This window comes from Schistocerca nitens, chromosome 4 (genome assembly GCF_023898315.1).
Source record: "Schistocerca nitens isolate TAMUIC-IGC-003100 chromosome 4, iqSchNite1.1, whole genome shotgun sequence".
In the NCBI taxonomy this organism is placed as follows: Eukaryota; Metazoa; Arthropoda; class Insecta; order Orthoptera; family Acrididae; genus Schistocerca; species Schistocerca nitens.
Genome location: NC_064617.1, coordinates 793,024,250 through 793,045,424, shown reverse-complemented (window position 1 = coordinate 793,045,424; position 21,175 = coordinate 793,024,250). Strand labels below are relative to the sequence as shown.

General features: G+C 37.9%; 1 protein-coding gene across 1 annotated transcript in view; it reads right to left on the bottom strand.

The window, feature by feature from the left end:
- Window positions 1–21,175, bottom strand: part of LOC126251773 (zinc carboxypeptidase-like) — a 173,587-nt gene that overhangs the window by 24,611 nt on the left and 127,801 nt on the right. The window contains exon 9 of the mRNA XM_049952396.1: window positions 12,838–12,922. Coding sequence (XP_049808353.1) covers window positions 12,838–12,922 — 85 coding nt within the window. The remainder of the gene's footprint in view (window positions 1–12,837; window positions 12,923–21,175) is intronic.

Here is a 21,175-nt window from a genome sequence, read left to right as displayed (position 1 = left end):
TGATACATTTCATTCCATTGCTGTAATCTGTAACACCTGAGGGTATAATTACATTAATCCTCAGGGGGGTACATGCCTACTTTGTGTATCATGTGTTTGGCAAGCACGAGGAGCCCTAGCTAATATGGTATTTGCTTATACAACTTTACACATTGGTACCATATTCCTCTAACACAGAATTACACAGCTATCTGATTATTTAACTGAGAAACAAACATTTTTTTTTACTACGTCAGTCACAGATGTTTACGCATTTACACAGTTTGATGACTTCACACTTATGAAATTGTATTTCGTTTGTACTTTTTTTCGGAACCATTGTGATACTATGAGAGCTGTGAATGATGTATTTGGTATGGGATCATGATTTTAAAGTACGTTTGAGGTAGATGACACTATTGAAATGAGCAGAGAACTTGTTTTAGGTTTTGAAATTATTGGAGGAAGCTATTACGATTTTGAGAATTGACTGAGATGTTATGATATTATTACGACGATGATATGTATTATGCTGTTGAGGTATGTTTATGATCAATAAGATGATGATACCGTATATGAGGAATTTGATTATGCTATGTATTTCTTATGATGAAATATTGAAGAAGTGTCAACGAATATGTATATGTATAATAAAGTAAGGAATAATGAGTAGTGGTTAGGGACTCTGATTTGTGGAAAAGGATGTTGGAAACCAAGAATCGTACTTTAGAATTATGAAATGTGTGTACATGTGTGAATGTATCACAATGTCACTGAAATTTTTTTGGATACTGTTGTGTTTATAGGATTTTGTTTCTACACATTTGTAACGCAAATTCTCGACCTGTGAAATTTTTTGTATTTGCCACTGTAGCGGAAACTGCTGTCGTAAATATTTCGGTAGGAAAGTTAAGTGACCTTCACGTAATGCGTGGTGGGCACCCAGGTGCACGATAGTCGCCTGGGAAAAAGCCATTAGTGTGTACCTTTCAGAGGCACAGATGGAGAAAAAAAGAGACCATTAACCTCGCTATTGACGTTCCTTTGTATAAAGCATCGCAAATATGACACGCTCATTACTTGAAAACATATGATTACTTGTACTTTGTGCTACTTACTGAAATTCTTATGAACTGATGGGAAATATTCTTACATCTGCACACCTGATTACGACAAGTGTCTTTCTACGAGAGTGGAGAGAATTTCTACTAACTTATGAAATGCCACATGACTATTGAATGATATTTTTATGCTTTACTTTGTACATAGTTGCTTATTTCATTTGATATCTGGTTTTCAGCTGTGTTCCAACATTGGTTTTATAAAATAAAATTAAATGCATTTGCTAATGTGAACACTTTCTGCCAACAGATCTATTAAATAATAATTTTATGATCCACATTCTTCGAAAAAGGAGCACTTGGAACGGAAAGAACAATAAGAAGGGATTAATAACAAAAACTGCATACATAATTTTCTTTTCAATTACTTGGTAGTTTTTTTGGTAGAGTAAGTTATCATGATAAGATGTGACATAGGTATTAAACATGGCCATTTTTATTCTAATATTTTTTCTGCTTGAGCTTTGTCATGTTTAGATATAAGTTACTGCATTTGCTACTGAATTTTAATTTGTGTTACTCTGCTAAGCCAGTTTACTACTGATTTATTTTTCTTGTTTGCTGCTCATTGCCTTATATTAGTTGTAATATTGCTGCTTGCTTTGCCAATTTGCATTTTTTTGTCATTGCTGTTTGTGTTAATTGTTTTGTGCTGCTGCATAGCCTCGTCCCTTAGTTTAGCATCTGAGCTCAATAGATTTAAGTTAGCTTAAGATGGGGTAGGCTATATGAGAGAAAGAGTTGTGATGATTTGGAAGAAATGCATTGAGAAGCAATAAGAAAATGGGTTGGCCAAAAAAGAATTTTGAAAGAGGATATGAACAAAAAAGTAGGGTTTAGGGACAACAGGTTTAGGTAGGATTTACTTGGAAATAAATGATGAGGTAAGATAATGGAAAATATATAATGAGGTAAGAAATATGTGAACATATAAATACAGAAAGTATGCTTGGATAGGATTTTTTTGGTGGAAACGAATGTTGAAATAAGAGGAAAGATCTACAGAACGAAGTTTTGGGTTGAACTGCAGTACCAAATGTCACACTGAAAACGAACCCTGTCTTTCCTTTTAAATTATCCCGCTATGTGTTTGTGTGCCCTTGTGTATTTGTGTTCTTCCTGTCTTTATGTGTTTATCTGATAAGAGTTATGTTGTAGAATTTTTCTAGTACTAAGCTACATTAACTATGATGAGGAATACTGTTATCCTCAAATATAATTTGCATTAATAATATGTTATTTTCTTTGTAAAGATGTTTATGGACATTATTAATTCTGTTCTGTTTCAATTCTCATGTGTGAAATTATGTTTCGAAAACTATTCTCATTATTTTCTATATTTACTTATTTCATAATTCCTGTAACACTGATGTATATGTCTATTTGTATTCTTTTGTAAAGCCTATATTACTACAAATGTTATCTGTACTATTATGTTCTTTAATGATGTATTTTGTACCTTTGTAATTGTAGTCTTACGTTGTAAATTTATAGTTGTGTAGACACCAGTTCTTCAAATTAAGTTACATTTCACTGCACACACTTCTGCACAGTAGTAATGCACAATATGTGAGAAGTTGGAACTGTTAGTGTTTGCATGTGTGTTAATAATTCAGCAAGGGACTGGTTAACAGCATTGCTGGTTCTAAGGACAATTCCAAAAAACTTTGTAAGTGCACAAGTGGTGGTTTATAGACTTCCTATATTGTCCACAAGACTCTTCGATGGTGATTGTGCACCTGCATAGTCGCAACGGATGGCTGCTAGCCATCTCTACAAGGACTACAGTGGGTCTACACCTTTGATGACTCACCAATACCATTATTTCTACAAGGACTGCAGTGGATCTGCACCCCTGGTGGCCCACCAATAACATAATATCTACCAGGACTACAGTGGGTCTGCTCTGTGATGACCTACCTACTTATATTCGACAAAACTTCGACTGACTCTGCTGTGGGTTTGCTCTGTTGTGGCCCATTACCTGTCTGTATGTCAAGAGTCGGCACTGTCTTTGCGTTGGAAGGACAACACTACTTCAAGACTGCATGGAAATCCACTACTTCCGTGTGCATTTTCTTTTACTGCTCAGACTTTGAGGAAGACACTGCAATTTTACTATGATGGATGATCAGGACTCTCTTTATGGACTGTGAGAAAATTTTTAGCTTTTGAACGACATTGTATCAATAAGTGTGTGCATTTGATTTCTTTCTTATTGTAATTATGAAAAAATATTAACAAATATGTATTGGCCAGTGCCCAAACCAATTTGTAAAATTTTTTGTGGAGAGCATGGAGGCTATGTAAGTAGGCTGTTTAGGTTTTTTTATTGGTAATGCCACGTAGCACTCTGTATGAAAATCACTGGCTGTGCTGTGTGCAACCTGTGGCTAGTTTGCATTGTTGTCTGCCATTGTAGCATTGGACAGTTGGCTGTTAACAGCGTGTAGCATTGCGCAGTTGGAGGTGAGCCGCCAGCAGTGGTGGATGTGGGGAGAGAAATGGCGGAGTTTGGAAATTTGTAAGACTGGATGTCATGAACTGCTATGTATATTATGATTTTTCAACACTATTAAGGTAAATACATTGTTTGTTCTCTATTAAAATCTTTCATTTGCTAGTTATGCCTATCAGTAGTTAGTGCCTTCCGTAGCTTGAATCTTTTATTTAGCTGTCAGTAGTGGCACTAGTTGTATTGCAGTAATTCGAGTAACCAAGATTTTTGTGAGGTATGTGATTTGTGAAACGTATAGGTTAATGTTAGTCAGGGCCATTCTTTTGCAGGGATTTTTGAAAGTCAGATTGCATTGCGCTAAAAAATATTGTGTGTCAGTTTAAGCACAGTCATGTATAATTGTTCAAAGGGGATGTTCCAAACTAATCAATTCATTTAAGAAATCATGGTTATCACCTATTTTTTGGAGTTTAAATTACAATGACAATATGGTAATGTAACAATCTTGGAATATGGTATGTTCATCATCATAGGAACTTAAAACAATTTTATTGCATTCAGCTTTAAACATTGCATATTTCAAAGATATAATTAAATTAATCTTTCTATATTGTTTCTTTTGCTGTCCAAACAATTTTTCTAATCATCAGACTAATTGCACTTGTCAGCAGATTTTTTATTAATCATGTAGATTTATTCGTTCTTTGTCACTGAGTTTATAGACATACATTTTCGATATGAAACTAATTCGTTCATCCATAGTTTTTCCAGAGTTTTTAATAGTTTCTTGGTTACTTGTTGAATTCCTTAAATAATATCTTATGAATAATCACTTCGATTATCATCGATTTCATATCTTTATAAATCATAAATAGAAGAATCTGTATCCATGTAACACAAATAAATGTTTTCAAATTATTTTAGTTTATTACATTATAATGGAAATCCTACATTTTCATTTTAGAAATATCTAGGATAGTCATGTAAAAAAATTGGTTAATTAAATTTTACTATTGTTTCTTTTCATATGAACTGCAACTAGATTTTCTGAAATTGCAGTTGTATGTCTAGGATTTGGTTTTTAAATATATCATATGCGTTTTTCTGGATGTATTATTATTTCAATAATTTGTCGAATATTTAAATTTTCCATTGTCTTACGAAATACTGAATTCTTCATGAATCTATAGAAATCTTTTTTCAAAATCATTTTTTGGTTTTAGTTTTCATTTCTGTATTACAATTAGTATATTTTGTCAATGAATCCAGTTGTTCAAATGATAAGAATGTTAAATTTTTTTGTTATTTTCACCGAAATTTAAACGTATTTTTAAAGTTCGATGATTTACAATATATTTTCCTTATTATTTAATGTAAATGTTTTATTTTCTCCTTCTAGCGCCACTGTAAAAGCTATATGTAATTAGTGCATTTTTTGGATATTCTAAATGTATTTCTAATTTTGCAACCATTTTTTGACATCTGTTATTGTAAGAATCCTTTCAGAATGAAAACAATTTGGATTTAACCAACTGAAATCTCTAAATGGTAGAAATGTAGACATTGCTCAATGATATACATTATCTGTCTAAACTGTAATATAATTTGATTGTTTGCCTGTCTCAAAATTTTTTATTTATTTAGTATCTGATTTAGCATATCTTTTAATACTTTGAGAAATTCTACCTTGAATTCCAGTATCAATAAAAAAATCACATCATAACTGTATAATAAATCTAATTTAATTTTTGTCATATCTAGCATAGAATCCTAAAACACACTGAAGATGTAAAATATCAAGATGGATCGAGTTTATAATATTTAATGTGGGTATTTCTAAAATATCTGCTAAGACTAAAAGGAAAGATTTAGTATATATAACCATGTAGATTCAACTAAATTTGGAATATCCTTTTTTTACAAACTGTTTTCCCTCGATTCCAATCTTCATCAGAAATATTTTCTTTATTAATTCTCGGAAAAAAATTCTGTTTTGGGTAATTTCGTTTGTTGTAATTTATCTTCAGGCGCCATATGCTCGTACGGATTAACTCTTTTTTTAATGACTAAATCTAGTTGTTCCCTTTTAAAATGTTCTGCTGTTTCTCCAAATTGTTCTTTTGTAAGTTCAGAATCTGTCCAATCTGTCCAAATAACTTAATGTTAATAAGTCTTCATCCTATTTACGAAAGAAATATATTTCTGTTCATGTTTTTAATAGCATAAACTTTTTCGATCTGTTATGTATTCTTTATTAAACAAATAATCATCATACTTTGTTAAATTATGAATAAAAACTGGAATAAACTTAAGATTTTGAGAATTAAGATTGCAATTCTTGTTTGCAGCTCCACGTTCTTTTCCTTTTAAATGATAATGCTATCTTACTTCTTTTATTGTTTACTCAACGTTTTTCACAAATAAAATAAGTATTTGAATGTATAAAATTTTTGTTATCTTCATTTGTCATCACTGGAATATTTCACTCACATGTTTTAGCAGTTTGTCTAAATTATCGTTACAATATTTTTAAAAAAATTCTGTGTCTTTAGCACTAAATGTACCATGATTCGAATATTTAACATAATGATAGAATGAAATCGGTATATGTTTTCATTATTCATTAATATTAGGCTCTTCAGGAAAGATGTTGATATGCATTAACATCTTTAAAAAGGCATTCAAATCCTGTATTTAATACTAAAGGTATTTACAATAAATTATTGTAATTATAAATTTAATTATTTTACCTTCTACAGGCATATCAATTTGTATTTCTTTACGTTCTTTACAACAATTCCCATGATTGTCTATATTTTCTTGAGAATAAAATACCTTATTTATCTATTTAAGGATAAATTTTTGATTTGTATTTAGTCATTGTGATTTAATTGATTTAGATAAAACTGTTATTCAACAATAATGTCAATTGTTTTTATCTCAAATTAATAGAAGAATAACTTATTTTCCTTATGTACTTTTTATGGTAAAAAGGAGTCACAATAAATTTTTCATTGTGTAAACACTCATTGAAATATCTGTCTTCTTTGCCAATTTTGGAATATCTGTTAGATAAACAGTAAATAATTTTTCCCCTTTTCAAATACTTCATCTAATTATACACAATATTTTTATGATTTTTAAACGTTTCAACCTGATCATTTAGTGGATATAAATCTGATTTTATTGAACGAGGAAAACGTTTCTGATCTGTGTTTTTGCATTAATTACAGTTTTTCATTTTTAATATCTTTTAATGAAGCGATATAAGAAGAACCAAAAAATTGACTATTTATATAAATTTGAGAAATAACCAGATTTTTCTTTGAATTTCTTCCACTTCAGTTTAATTTTATTTGTTGTTTTTTGATAACAACCTTCTAAAGCAGTTGTTATAAAATTTTATTACTTGTTATAAAATTAAATTCTTGTGATTTCTAAAAATTCAATATAATTTCATATTAACCTTAATAGCTATTCTGTGTATTAAAGTATTTGTAAATTTGTTGGATACTTCTCTTCAGTCTGATTAAAAAATTCTTGGTGTTTAACAATATTATCAGCATTATTAAATTTGTTAGTTGTTATCCTCAATTTAAAGCAGAAGTTTTTCTTGTAATTTGCTGAGGTGATTTTAAAACAAAATTGTTAAGGCTTTCATGGCCACTTGTTGACAAACTGCCTATTGGCTTCTGTCTCGGGTTCTTCGGCCGACATTCATCTAATGATTTTTCTGACATTTCGCCAGCACGAGTGGCTGGCATTGTCAAAGCTTCACCCTCCATTGCCGGTGGTGAACTGGAGCCGAGCTCGCGGCCGCAGACTATATGTACCTGGCGCGCCAACGCCCGAGGGCTTCTCCGCGGTCATTTCTGGTGCGGTTCTCCTCTTGCTACCTGCGACGGTCGTTCGCTGCAGTACGGGAAGCCAGGATCCGTTTACCTTAAGGCTTTCCTCTTTCTTATTGAAACTGTTTGCGTGTTTTTGTATTTCTACCGCTTCTCTAAACAAGCGCGTGTGATAGTGCTTCTCTACAGCCAGAACTTCCGTGTCGGCGAATTTTATTACGTGGTCGGTCTCATTCAGTGCGTGCTATGCCACGGCCGATTTCTCCACCTGCCCCAACCTGCAATGTCGCTTATGCTCTTTGATCGTGGTGTTAACTGATCGTCCAGTCATTCCGACATAAACTTTTCCGCATGTGCATGGTATACGGTATATTCCCGACATTGCAAGTGGGTCTCTTTTCTCCTTCGCCGATCTAAGACACTGTTTGACCTTCCTTGTCGGTTTGAAAATCGTCTTTACGCCATGTTTGCGCAATATACGGCCGCGAGCTCGGCTCCAGTTCACCACCAGCAATGGAGGGTGAAGCTTTGACAATTCCAGCCACTCGTGCTGGCGAAACGTCAGAAAAATCATTAGATGAACGTCGGCCGAAGAACCCAAGACAGAAGCCAATAGGCAGTTTGTGATTTTAAAAGTTTGTAATCGTCTAGAAAATTGATTCCAGACATATTTTTCAGTTAATGTTTTCAAAACTTCTTCATATTGTTAATATTACCCTCAGATCTTGTAATAAGATAGATAAATTGTTTTTTATCAAGTTTTGACTATTATTGTAATTTTTTGTTTTATAGATTTTACAAATGGAATTTAGATTTTTAATTCAGTTCATTATCATTATTATTAATATTGTTATCTGATTTTTTGATAAGATCATTTAGTTATTGTTTATTGAATTGGGGATAAGGCTTTAAATTTTTGGTTTTACAGATTTCATGAAGTTCCATTATAGTTTTTTAAAAATATTATTCGTATTATTAATATTATCGATACAATTTTGGAATGAGAGTGTTTTATTTCTCTTTATTAAGTTCACAGTGATTTTGTAATTTTCGTATTTTACAAATTATTCATTTATATTTTTATGTTTTAGTTCTCTCTTCTTCATTACTCTTATATTAAAATAATCAAATAATTCCTGTAGATATCTTCTAGTTGCATTTGAATGGCCCTTTTACTTACAACAATTTTCTAAATCAGTATAACTTAATCCACATTTCTCGTTAGAATAATTCTCTAAGATTTGAAATAGCTCATTTTCAAAGTAGATTTGGCTTTGCATTTATTGATGGCAAAAAATTAATCTTTTTAAAAAGTTGAAATATTTTCAGTTGAAATGTACCATTGAGTATTCTTTCAAAATTTAATTCGATGATTTAGATATATGAGGTCTAATAGAATTTTTTTATAAACAGAAAAATGTATTAGAATCTTAATTTTGAACTAAATGAAAATTTTCTTCATGGATATACATAAACACGATCTTGGAGTGCTTCTTATCAAAGGAAAAAATTTATTACATTTTTATTTTTTAAATGAAAGAAAATTTCGTTCATGGATGTACATAACAAAGCTGGGAGAATCTATTTACAATGAAAAATCGTTACTAGGCTTTTAGTTTCTAAATAAATAAAAATTTGATTCATAGATATAAAAAATTTTTACATGGGGGAAATGACAAATATAAAATTTTGGTTTTGTATGGAGAAATTTAAAAAAAATATCCTCTTTGGTCCAGAAACACCAAACATATACTACTCTGCTGGACTTATCTTGTGTCTTATGTGCAAGCATACTTCTCCCTCTTGTGGTTCTTTAACAGAATTTTGGTTTTCACGATCTGTCAAATGTGGCAACACTCTGCCATATTATCCCTATTCATAATGAATCCTACTCCCATTATACCATTTTTTGCTGCTGTTGATGTAATGCTACATTCATCTGACCTGAAGTACTTACATTTGTTTCTGTTTCGCTCCACTTGTCCCCTACATGTCGGCACCGAGCCATTGCTTTTCCCTTTTCAGATTTTATGGTTTTCCTAACATTTTCAAACTTTAATATGACTTGTAGAGCATTGTCCAATCGGTAGTTATTCAATGTTTGTGTCATAGTCACTTAACCCATTGGCACTCACTTCTGTGGGAACCAAATAGGGAATAATGTGGAATCTTTTGCCAATGGATAAATCGTAATGACACATTTTCAATTACAACCCATGTACTGTGGACTCCCCCTATATCCCTTTGATTCAGTGGCTTCGAGCGCCTTATGCGTTCTGATGCCGTTGATCATCGCTGAGTTTTCAGTCTTTTAGGAGCAGTTTTCCGCCCCATGGGGAAGACAGTCCCTTGAAATTTTGTCCACTCCTCTGCCTTATACAAGGATATTAGCACAACAGTCTCATACTGGAAGTCTTTGGCTGCCATTATGTATGATTTTTATTCAGAATTTTAAACAGTGGATATGTTGAACCCACAATGTCTAAATTATCAGCCATAGTCCCTATGGCAAGACTACAGGCTTTCTTATCAGAGGATGAGTCATCCAAATTCTATTTCGGTTACCAAAATACTCCATGTCATTTTCATTTTTTTCTATTCATCTAAAGGATTTCCTTAGCTACTTTAAGCACAAGAAAGGCACTAACTGGTTCAATGGCTTCAAAAATGGCTCTGGGCACTATGGGACTTAACATCTATGGTCATCAGTCCCCTAGAACTTAGAACTACTTGAACCTAACCAACCTAAGGACATCACACAACACCCAGTCATCACGAGGCAGAGAAATCAATGGCTTCGTTGTTGACTTTTTCTTCCATGTATTTATCATACACCATTGTACACTTGTTAGGTACGATTCTCACCCAGCAGATATTTTGTGAAATATTATATGTGCTGTGACTTCGAATATGCCGCAGTAGCATCCTGATTTGTTAAGGCACATAGGAAAGTAGCTGAAGCGAGTTAACTAGCAGCAAATGGAATGACACTGATAAGGCACCAACATGTATCTCATGTCACCTGACACCACGGGGTGTGCTCGATGCAGCAGACTTTATTTAAGTGAAACAAATGTGCATCAGTGTTTCTACTTAGTTTCTTAGTAAAACTTTTACTTCTTGCATAAGTTTCTCACTACAGTCGATAAAACTGAATATCATGCAAGACGTGTGGATGACACATTAGTGCTGGTTATAGAGTCAATGACTTTTATGTTACACTTAGGTGACAAAATTCAAAGCCATGCGACACCTCCTAATATTGTGTCTGGCCGCCTTATCCTCTACATAGTGAAGAAACTCGGCGTGGCATGGACTTAACAAGCCGTTAAACGTTCCCTGCAGATATATGTAACCATGCTGCCTGCGTTGCCTTCTACAGCTGGCAAAGTGTTGCCACTGAAAGATACTGTGCACGAACTGTTCTCTCCATGAATCCTATAAATGATCGATAGGAATCATGTCAGGCGATATCCGTGGCCAAATAATTCGCTCTAATGTGTGGAATGTTCTTCAAGCCAAACGCAAAAAATTGTGACCCTGTGACATGACGCATTGTGATTCATAAAAATTCCATCTTTGTATGGGAACATAATCCACGAATGGCTGCAAATGGTCTCCAAGTAGCCATACTTAACCATTTTCCATGAATGATCGGCGCAGTTTGATCAGAGGACCCAGTCCATTCTATGTGAACACAGTGCAAACTGCGATGGAGCCACCACTAGCTTGGACAGTGCCTTGTTGATAACTTGGGTCTATGACTTCGTGTGGTCTTCGCCACACTCGAGCCATACCACAGGCTCTTACCAACTGAAACTGAGGCTCATCTGATCAGGCCAAGGGTTTCCAGTCGTCTAGGTTCCAACCGATATGCCATGAGCTGTGTTATTAGCAAAGCGACTCGCGTCGGTCGTCTGCTGCCATATCCCATTAACGCAAGATTTAGCCGCACTTTCTTAACGGACACGTTCGTCGTACGTCCCACATTGATGTCTGCGGTTATTTCATACTCTGTTGCTCGTCTGTTAGCAGTGACAACACTACGCAAACGCCACTGCTCTCGGTCGTCAAGCGAAGGCCTCGGCCACTGCACTGCCCATAGTGACAGGAAATGGCTGAAATTTGGTATTCACGACACACTATGGATCTCGAAATATTAAATTCCCTACAATTTCCGAAATGGAATGTTCCATTCATCTAGCTCCAACTAACATTCCGCGTTCAAAGTCTGTTAATTCAGGTCGTGCAGCTGTAATCACGTCAGCAACCTTCTCACATAAATCACCTGAGTACAACAGACAGCACCGTCAATGCACAACCCTTTTACAGGTTGATGCAGGGCTGTGCTCCTGCATATTCGGCCACCGCACTCACGGATATGCTTCACCCTCCAGGTATGGAGCGTACCTAACCTTGGAGGTTGTCAATACAAGAGTGACTGAGCTGTTTACCGCAAGCCTCGTGCAGCCGCCACAGCCTCTGGAGGCGCAAGCTACGCCGATACGTTGTGCGCAGGTCGCGGTAAACAGCGCTACAGTCAAAGGCATCTATCTGCGTCTTTGCGGTCACCTGTCCAGTTGACACTGCATCTGTAGTCTCCCACGGATAGTAGCTAGGTCATTGCTCAGTCCCGCGGGAGCCAGTGTCGCTCTGGGCTCCAGGCTGACCATCAGCCGCCGTCGAGTGTACACTACGGATCCACCTACTGCCGTCAGACAGTGCTGTGTAGCCCTAGGTGTGAGCCAGTCCCGAGGGCCTGCTTTGCTGGACTGTGTCTTGACTGCCCACAAGCCACTACCTCGTGGGACTTTGTCAGTTCTGCATCCGGCTGCTCAGCGGTTGACTGTTGATGAGTGAGCTCATAGCCTCGTGCTGACACAGGTGTGCCTCCACGGCACTTGACTGGTCGTCGCCACTCCGATGTTCGTGCATTTCATCGTGGTATCAGGTAGGCATCGACATCTCGTTTGTAATCAAGTTGTGACAACATTCGTCCTGACAAGCTGTACTGAGTTTCGTTCACAGTCAATAAATAAACATTTGTTATTACAGCATGTGTATTTCAGTTCTGTCAGTTACACCTAACACATAAGGAACAGAGCAATGTTAGCCCATATTAACACCTTCACTATGGATTTGGAAAAACAACATGGCATTAATTTCCTGGATCTTACTCTGATGTATGGTGTTGGTGTTATTAGAATTATCATCTGGGCTGTTAATCTCATTCAGAATAATTCTTACCACCCACAAGCCCAAAAAAATATAATTTTCTCCCTTTTATCATGTAAACGTTAATACATCTGCTTATATATTTGTAGCAAATTGCTTACATGTTTCTGAACTGTAGCGGTCGTCAATCTCATGATAACCTCCAATTTATTGTATTGTCTGTTTCTTTTAAGAGATTATTTACTTTTATACTTACAGATAGTATCCACAATGCTCCCGAATGTGTACTGCGTCCCGTATCTAGCAGTCAGAGCTTCCACAGCTTTAGTGGTTATTACAAGCTGAAAAGAAGCACAGACTGAGTTATTATTGTTCGTTCTGCAATGCTGGTTTCATAAAAAAATTTAAAAAATCGGTTCATAGATGCGGTGATAAACGATAACTGTTGACTCCAGGCAATCAGTGACATTCATACTGTTTAAAGTTTTTCTTCTTACCACCAGGTTACAGCTGTCGATTCCCTTATTAGCAAATATGCGGTAGCTACCGCTAATGATTGATTGATTACATGATTGCCGAACAATGACTCGAAGCAGTCGAATCTATTACATATCTAGGAAAATACACACTGAGTAGTTTAAAATGGAAGAATCGCATGAAACTATGCGTAGGAAAGGTGGATGTCCGATTCATTAGGACAAATCCACAAGAAGTTTAGTCCATCTACAAAGAAAAGAGCTTACAAAACCGTAGATTAGTCGATACTCGGATAGTGCTCTTTGTCTGGGACACTTAAGAGGTAGGACTGATATAAGAAACAGAAAAGATCCAAAGAAGATCAGATCCAAGGAAGAGCAGTTTTCGTCATGGGTTCATTTAGCACGCGCGAAAGCTTCTCAGAAGTACTGAATCAAGAGAGATTCGAACTCATACAGCGAATAACCAACAAACGTTCTGCCCTCGCACCATTCGAGAGTAGAACAGGAAAGGGGAATGCAGGAGTGGAGCAAGTAGCCGAGGTTCCACAAAGTTCCCACCACCACAAACTTTGCTGTTGCTTGAGCAGTATAGGTTTAAATGAAGGCGCATGTTTGTATGTTGGCGTACAATTCCTTATCATAAGATAGTCATCTAATTTCCTGGTTGCAATCGCTCACACCTATGGCTCATAGACTGCTGGATTGTGGCACTGCTAATGGAGATCAAAGTACCCAGTTCGAACTCTGAACTATACAGTTTTCTTTGTGCAATTGGAGAGGAACAGGTTATGTACCAGTACAGGCTTGCAGTCCCTTTCATGACTGAATTCATAATTAAACACAACAAAAGAAACAACATTTTGTCATACAAGGTCAGCCTCAGAAATACAAATAAGATCCACAACCGTCCAATAAACGTTTACTTATATATCTGTATTGTGTGAGATCTGTCGCCTCGTGCATGTAAGAAGGGAAAGGGTAAGCAAACGGCAGTGGCTAGACCAGAGCAGCAGGCGACCTCAACAGCTGGAGTACAGTGGACTTTCAATCCAGTGTAAGGGATATGGCGCTTGTTAAGTGCACGGAGCAGGGGACAGCGACCATAACAGCGGACACTGTGCACCTGTAGGAATACCACTGGAATAGTATCATTGAATATCTGTTTCATAAGGTACGATCATAAAACACAGAAACCAAATATGCCAAAGACATCGCAGCGACGAGGCCAGCTCAATGAACTTCACTTCATGATCATATGACCGTTAATACAGAAGATACATGCACTTGCAGTTATGAATATTATTGAATGTTAAGTAAATTTACACACACACACACACACACACACACACACACACACACACACACACAAACACACACACACACACACAAAACGCACACAAACGCGAGCGTGAGAGATACTCACCCTTCAGGTACCCTTTCGTAATGAGAGTCATAGCAAATTTAATTAATTTATGATTATGAAAATGTGCGAGCACACAAGATCCATATCAGTTACACGTAGCATGAAGTCAGCATTAGGTATTCAGATTGTGTTTCTCTTAATCCATGTGATACAAAATTGAAGGTCGATATAGTATATATTTTATTGAATTCTAAAATGACATGAATGAAAATCATTCATAATTTAAAAGCGGTGCAACTAATGTAGATTCCACAGGCAACAAGATGTTGAGCATGGAAAGACGCTTCATTTAAGCTTGTCATTGTTATCTATTTACTTAACGAATTTTTTATTGTTTCATAAGAAGGCATATGTGTATATTATGTACGTTTTAATTAATAACTTAAGTCCTGTTGTAATGTAGGATAGAGGAGAAGATAGTTCAGTTGATTTACTATTTCACATGTAGCTATTGAACAAACGATGTGTTTTATCTGGGGTCCGTGGCCATATTTTGATCGTTTCAGTAACTGGTAGAGAAGGCTGAGAAGACTACCCTTGCGCATGGCCGGACAATGTGGCCTAGCGGTTCGAGGCGCTATAGTCTGGAAGTGCGCGACCGCTACGGTCGCAGGTTCGACTCCTGCCTTGGGCATGGATGTGTGTGATGTCCTTAGGTTAGTTAGGTTTAAGTAGTTCTAAGTTATAGGGGACTGATGACCTCAGAAGTTAAGTCCCATAGTGCTCAGAGCCATTTGAACCTTGCGCATGGAGTTTCAACGAAGCTCAAAAATTGCAGCACTGTCCTCATAGTCAGCGCGAGAGCGGTACCGAGATGAACAAACTCCACTGTAGGCATTACAAGACAGGCGTTGTGCGTCATGGAGAGGTCTACCACTGAAATTTCGAGAGAGAACTTTCAGGGAAGAGCCGGTCGACATATTAATCCCTTCCAATCACATCTCGCGAAATGACCATGACGAAAAAATTAAAGAGAGCCAAACAGAGGCTTACCACTATCATCCTTCCACTCGCCATTCGCAAGTGAAATAGAGTAGGGGGGGGGGGAATCATGAATGGTGTTATAAGTACCCCCCACCACGCACCTTTAGGTGGCTTCCGGAATATGATGTACATGTAGTTGAAGATGAACCTATGGTGGCTCCATGGTTCCAAGTCGAGTGGAAGGACTGAACCAGAAACTTCGAACGTTCTGGGCAAGCTGGGCTACGAGTTACCAGATTTGAGTCACAGAGTTGGAAACTGTACGGTACCCGTAAATGGGTCAGATGTGCACTACATATCAGAGGCTGATACCCAGTTGGTGAACTATGGGTGGTGTGCACACATGAGATTTTTAGATTAGGCTACCCTCCATGCAGTCCTGATAACGACAGCTATGGGAAACCCGGGAGTATTTGTGTAAAATCCAAAGGAATGTCTCCCTCAGGCGAGAGTATAAAAATTCCTAGTAGATAAATGTCGAAGTATTCGCCACAAAGTGGTAGATTTTGGAGTGCTCCTGAAATGCGGAGAAGCTCACGTAATACTAGGTCAGAAAGCTAGTTAAAACGTGAAGTTGGCAGCAGTGAGATTTTTAGGGATAACTTAAATGTACTTCGAAAGGATACGCTGATGGGAAATGGAGGTGGAGTATTTGTCGCAGTAGGAAAGAAAGCCAAATCCACCTAGATAGAAATTGAAGCTGCATGAGAGGTTGTTTGGGCAAGATTCATTATCAGCAGTGTGCACAAAACTATTGGATCCTCTTGACGTAACCGAAAGCTTTAGAGAAAAACCAGTTCACTTGTACGTAATTTCCCCAATCACACTGTATTTATCAGTGGAGATTTTAATTGTTCAACTATCAGTTGGGAAAATTACAGGTTTGCTTACGGCAGGCATGATAAGACACCCTGCGGAACATTACTAAATGCCTTCTCTGAAAACTACCTAGGACACGTAGCTCGAAATGCCACTCAATATGGAAATTATTACAAATTAAGTCAATGAATAGATTTGTCCTCTTTGAGGATGTCCACATCAAAAGTGGTATCAGTGACCATGAGGTGGGTTGTGGCAGTTATGATTACCAAATTATAAAGGGCAACTAAAACAAGGAGAAAGATGTATATGTTCAACAATCTAGATAACAAAGCAGTAGTGTCATATCTTAATGAAAAACTGAAACTTTTAACACAGGACAAGAACACGAAGAGGAACCACGGATCAAGTTGCGCTGGATAGTTACGCAGCCAGTCGAACAGTTCATGATGAGGGAGATTCTCCGTGGTGCATTGTCACTGTAGAGGAACTTCTGAAAAAACGCAGTCTACTGCATAATAGATATAAGACAAAGCGCAGGGCTACAGACAAATACGTGAAGCCCTCAATCACCTCCGTAGTAGAATGTTATTAATGATCTATCACAAAAAAAGGAAATTATGATCGTATTTAAAGGCTCCTAGTACCACAAAAGTTAGCGTCCAGTCACTCGTGGATGAGACAGAAACTGAAATTAAGAGTAGCAAAACAAAAGTACAAATGCTTAACTACATTTTCAAATATTCCTTTACAAAGGAAAACCTAGGAGTGTTCCCCCTATTTAATCCTCGTACCACTGAAAATATAAGCGAAATAAGTGTTATTGTCAGCGGTGTTGACAAACAGCGGAAATCGTTAAAAGCGAACAAATCTCCAGGGCTCGATGGAATATCTATCAGATGATATACTAAATTTGCGGATGAGTAAGCCTCTTCGTGAAGTATGATATAGTGTAGACCTCTACAGCATGACCTGTGGTGTAGGGAACCGGTACTGTACCTCAACGTGTTCAGTCAGAGGGTTGACTGCCCTCTGTAATTAAAAAAAAAAAGTCTAGGGGAATGGATCAACGATATACTTGAGCGGGTGCAATGGGACGTCTGCCCCGAACTAATACAGAGTACAGTAACGCGCAAATTGAGATAAAAAAGGTATAGTGTCTTTGCTTACTAATCAAAGCGTCCTGTCCCGGATTCAAACCTCACCACTGATTAATTTCTGAAAAAAAAAGGCTACATAGCGTGTGACCAGTAACTGAAATAGTGTCACGATGATATGATGATCTTCCCAATGGAAAAAGAACCTGACTAGTTCCTCATTCGGATCACCGGGAGGGTGACCATGAGAAAAATGTTGAATAGCTAACTAAGGATAACGTACTACGAGTCGGCGTGAGGAACTTCAGAAGTTTGAACGTGGTAGGCAGGCTAGAAAACCTGAAAACGGAAATGCTAAAGCTCAGTCTAGATATATTGGGGTAAGTGATGTGAAATGGAGAGAAGACAAGGATTTCTGACTAGATGAGTATAGAGTAACATCAACAGCACCGGAAAATGGTATAACAGGAATAGGAATCGTTATGAATAGGATGTCAGGGCAGGGAGTCAGTCACTGTGAACAGTTCAGTGATAGGGTTGTTCTCATCGGAACCGACAGCAAACCAACACCGATGACGATAGTTCGCCCGCATCTCGTGGTCGTGCGGTAGCGTTCTCGCTTCCCACGCCCGGGTTCCCGGCTTCGATTCCCGGCGGGGTCAGGGATTTTCTCTGCCTCGTGATGGCTGGGTGTTGTGTGCTGTCCTTAAGTTAGTTAGGTTTAAGTAGTTCTAAGTTCTAGGGGACTGATGACCATAGCTGTTAAGTCCCATAGTGCTCAGAGCCATTTGAACCATTTTTTTTTTTTTTTTTGACGATAGTTCAGGCATACATGCGACGTCGCCAGCCAGAGATGAAGAGACACAGGAAGTATACGAGGATATTCAAAGGGTAATTCAATACGTAAAGGGAGATGAAAATCTGATAATTATGGGGGATTTAAATGCAGTTGTAGGGGTAGGAGTAGAAGAAAGGGGTTCGGGAGAATATGAACTTGTTACTAGAAATGACAGAGGAGAAAGGTTAATCGAGTTCTGTAATAGATTTCAGCTACTAATAGCGAATACTCTTTCAAGGATCACAAGAGTAGGAGATATACTTGGAAAAGGCAGGGATATACGAGAAGATTTCAGTTAGATTACATCACGGTCAGGAAGAGATTCCGAAATCAGATACTGGGTTGTAAGACGTACCCAGAACAGTTCTAGGCTCAGATCAAAATATAGTAACGGTGAAGAGTAGAATGAAGTTTAAGAAGCTAGTCAGGAAGAATCAGAACGTAAGGAGGTGGGATACGGATGTGCTAAGGAATGAGGAGATATGCTTGACATTCTCTGAGGATATAGATATTGGGATAGTGAATAGCTCAGTACGCAGCTCGTTTAAAGAGGAATGGACATCACGGAAGTAGGAAAGAAAAATACAGGTACAAATAAGGTAGCTGCGAAGAAGCCTTGGGTAATACAAGAAGTACTCCAGTTGGTCGATGAAATAAGGAGGTACAAAAATGTTCAGGGAAATTCAGGAGTACAGACATACAAATCATTTATAAACGAAATGAACAAGGAGAGCAGGGAAGCTAAGATGGAATGGCTGCAGGAAAAATGTGACGCAATCGGAAAAGAAATTGTTGTCGGAAGGACTGACTCAGCACGTAGGGCAGTCAAAACAAAATTCGGTAAAATTAAAAGCAAAGGTGGTAACATTAAGAGTGTAGTGGGATATCCAGTGTTGAATGCAGAGGTGAGAGAAGACAGATGGAAAAAGAACACTGGAGTCCTTTGCGAGGGGGAGGACTTGTCTGATGACGTGATAGAGTAAGAAACCGGGGTCGATCTAGAAGAGATCGTGGATCCAGTGTTAGAATCATAATTTAAAAGAGCTTTGGAAGACTTAAGATCAAATAAGTCATAAGGGATATTTAACATTCCCTCGCAATTTTTTAAATAATTGGGGAAGTGGCAACAAAGTGACTGTTCACGTTGGTGTGCAGAATATATGAGTCACGTGATATGCCATCTGACTTTCGGAAAAAACATCATCCACACCATTCCGAAGATTGCAAGAGCCTACAAGCGCGACGTCACACATTCACCTTAACAGCTCTTGCATCCAAGTAGTGACAAGAATACTATACAGCTGAATGGAAACGAAAACTGAAGATGTGCAGGAGACTATCAGTTTGGCTTTAGGAAAGATAAAGGCACCGGAGAGGCAATTAAGACTTTGCGGTTGATAATGGAAACAAGCTTGAAGAAAAATCAAGACATGTTCATAGGATTTGTCGACCTGGAAAAAGCGTTCGACAGTGTAAAATGGTGCAAGGTGTTCGAAAATCTGAGAAAAATAGGGGTAAGTTACAGGGAAATATACAATATGTTCAAGAACTAAGTGGGAAGAATAAGAGTGGGAGTCGAACAACGAATTACTCCGATTAAAAAGCGTGTAAGACAGGGATGTAGTCTTTCGCCGCTACTATTAAATCTATACACCGAAGAAGAAATGACTGAAGTAAAAGAAAGTTGCAAGAACGGAATTAAAATTGAAAGTGAAAGGATATGAATTATAAGATTCACTGATGACATTGCTGTCATTAGTGAAAGTGAAGAAGAATTACAGGATCTGCTAAATGGAGTGAAGTCTAATGAGTACAGAATATGGACTGAGAGTGAATAGGACATTGCAGTGGGCACGCGACCATCGGGATTCGATCGTTGATCAATGGAAACGTGTCTGGTCTGCGGGTGAATCACTGTTTTGCTGCTCTAGGTTGGTGGGCGAATCCACAAACGCCGTCGTGGAAATGAACGGCGCCTCGAAACGTGCAACGCGCCAAGGACTCAGGGTGGTGAGAGCAGTATTATGCTGTGAAAGACATTCTCCTGGGACCTGCGGTAGTAATCAAAGACACGCTGACAGTTGCAAACCACTTGCATCCCTTACTTCTTGATGTCTTTCCCTACGCTGACGTCGTCTTTGACCGATGACCGTCGCAGTCTGGTCCCTTTAATCCCACAAACCACGTCGTCTTTCATCAATATAATTGTCCGGGTCTCGGAGTCATAACCGTGCTACAATGGCCTGAGGAGCGTTACACTGAAATCACGATGATATCTCGGAGATCAAATCCTATAGAACCCATCTGAGTCGCTATTGGGCGCCATCATCGCGTACACAAAACGGCGGCCGGTTATTTACGTGAATTACATGACCTGTGGGTAGACATCGAACAGGCGCACACGCACTCTTATATGAGTTAACCGTTACAACATACCTCCACAAACCTACCAAGAAACTGTCGGAGCCGGCCGAGGTGGCCGAGCGGTTCTAGGCGCTACAGTCTGGAACCGCGCGACCGCTACGGTCACAGGTTCAAATCCTGCCTCGGGCATGGATGTGTGTGATGTCGTTAGGTTAGTTAGGTTTAAGTAGTTCTAAGTTCTAGGGGACTAATGACCTCAGATGTTAAGTCCCATAGTGCTCAGAGCCATTTTTTGAAACTGTCGGATCCATGACACACAGAATCAGAGATGTATTTCATTCCAAAGGCGGACAAACGAGCTATTAAGTAGCTGGTCATAATGTTTTGGCTCATCAGAGTATAGCTTAACGATAAACACGGCAAATGCGAAGGTGATTCAGAGTATGTGGAAGGAGATTGAAGACCTGCTCAAGATCAAAATTGGTAACGATACTGTAGTGGAGGAAGTGGAGGAATTCTGCTAGATACGAAGTGAGATTTCACGAGACTGTGGAAGTAAGGAAGACATTATAAGAGGATTGGCACATGCA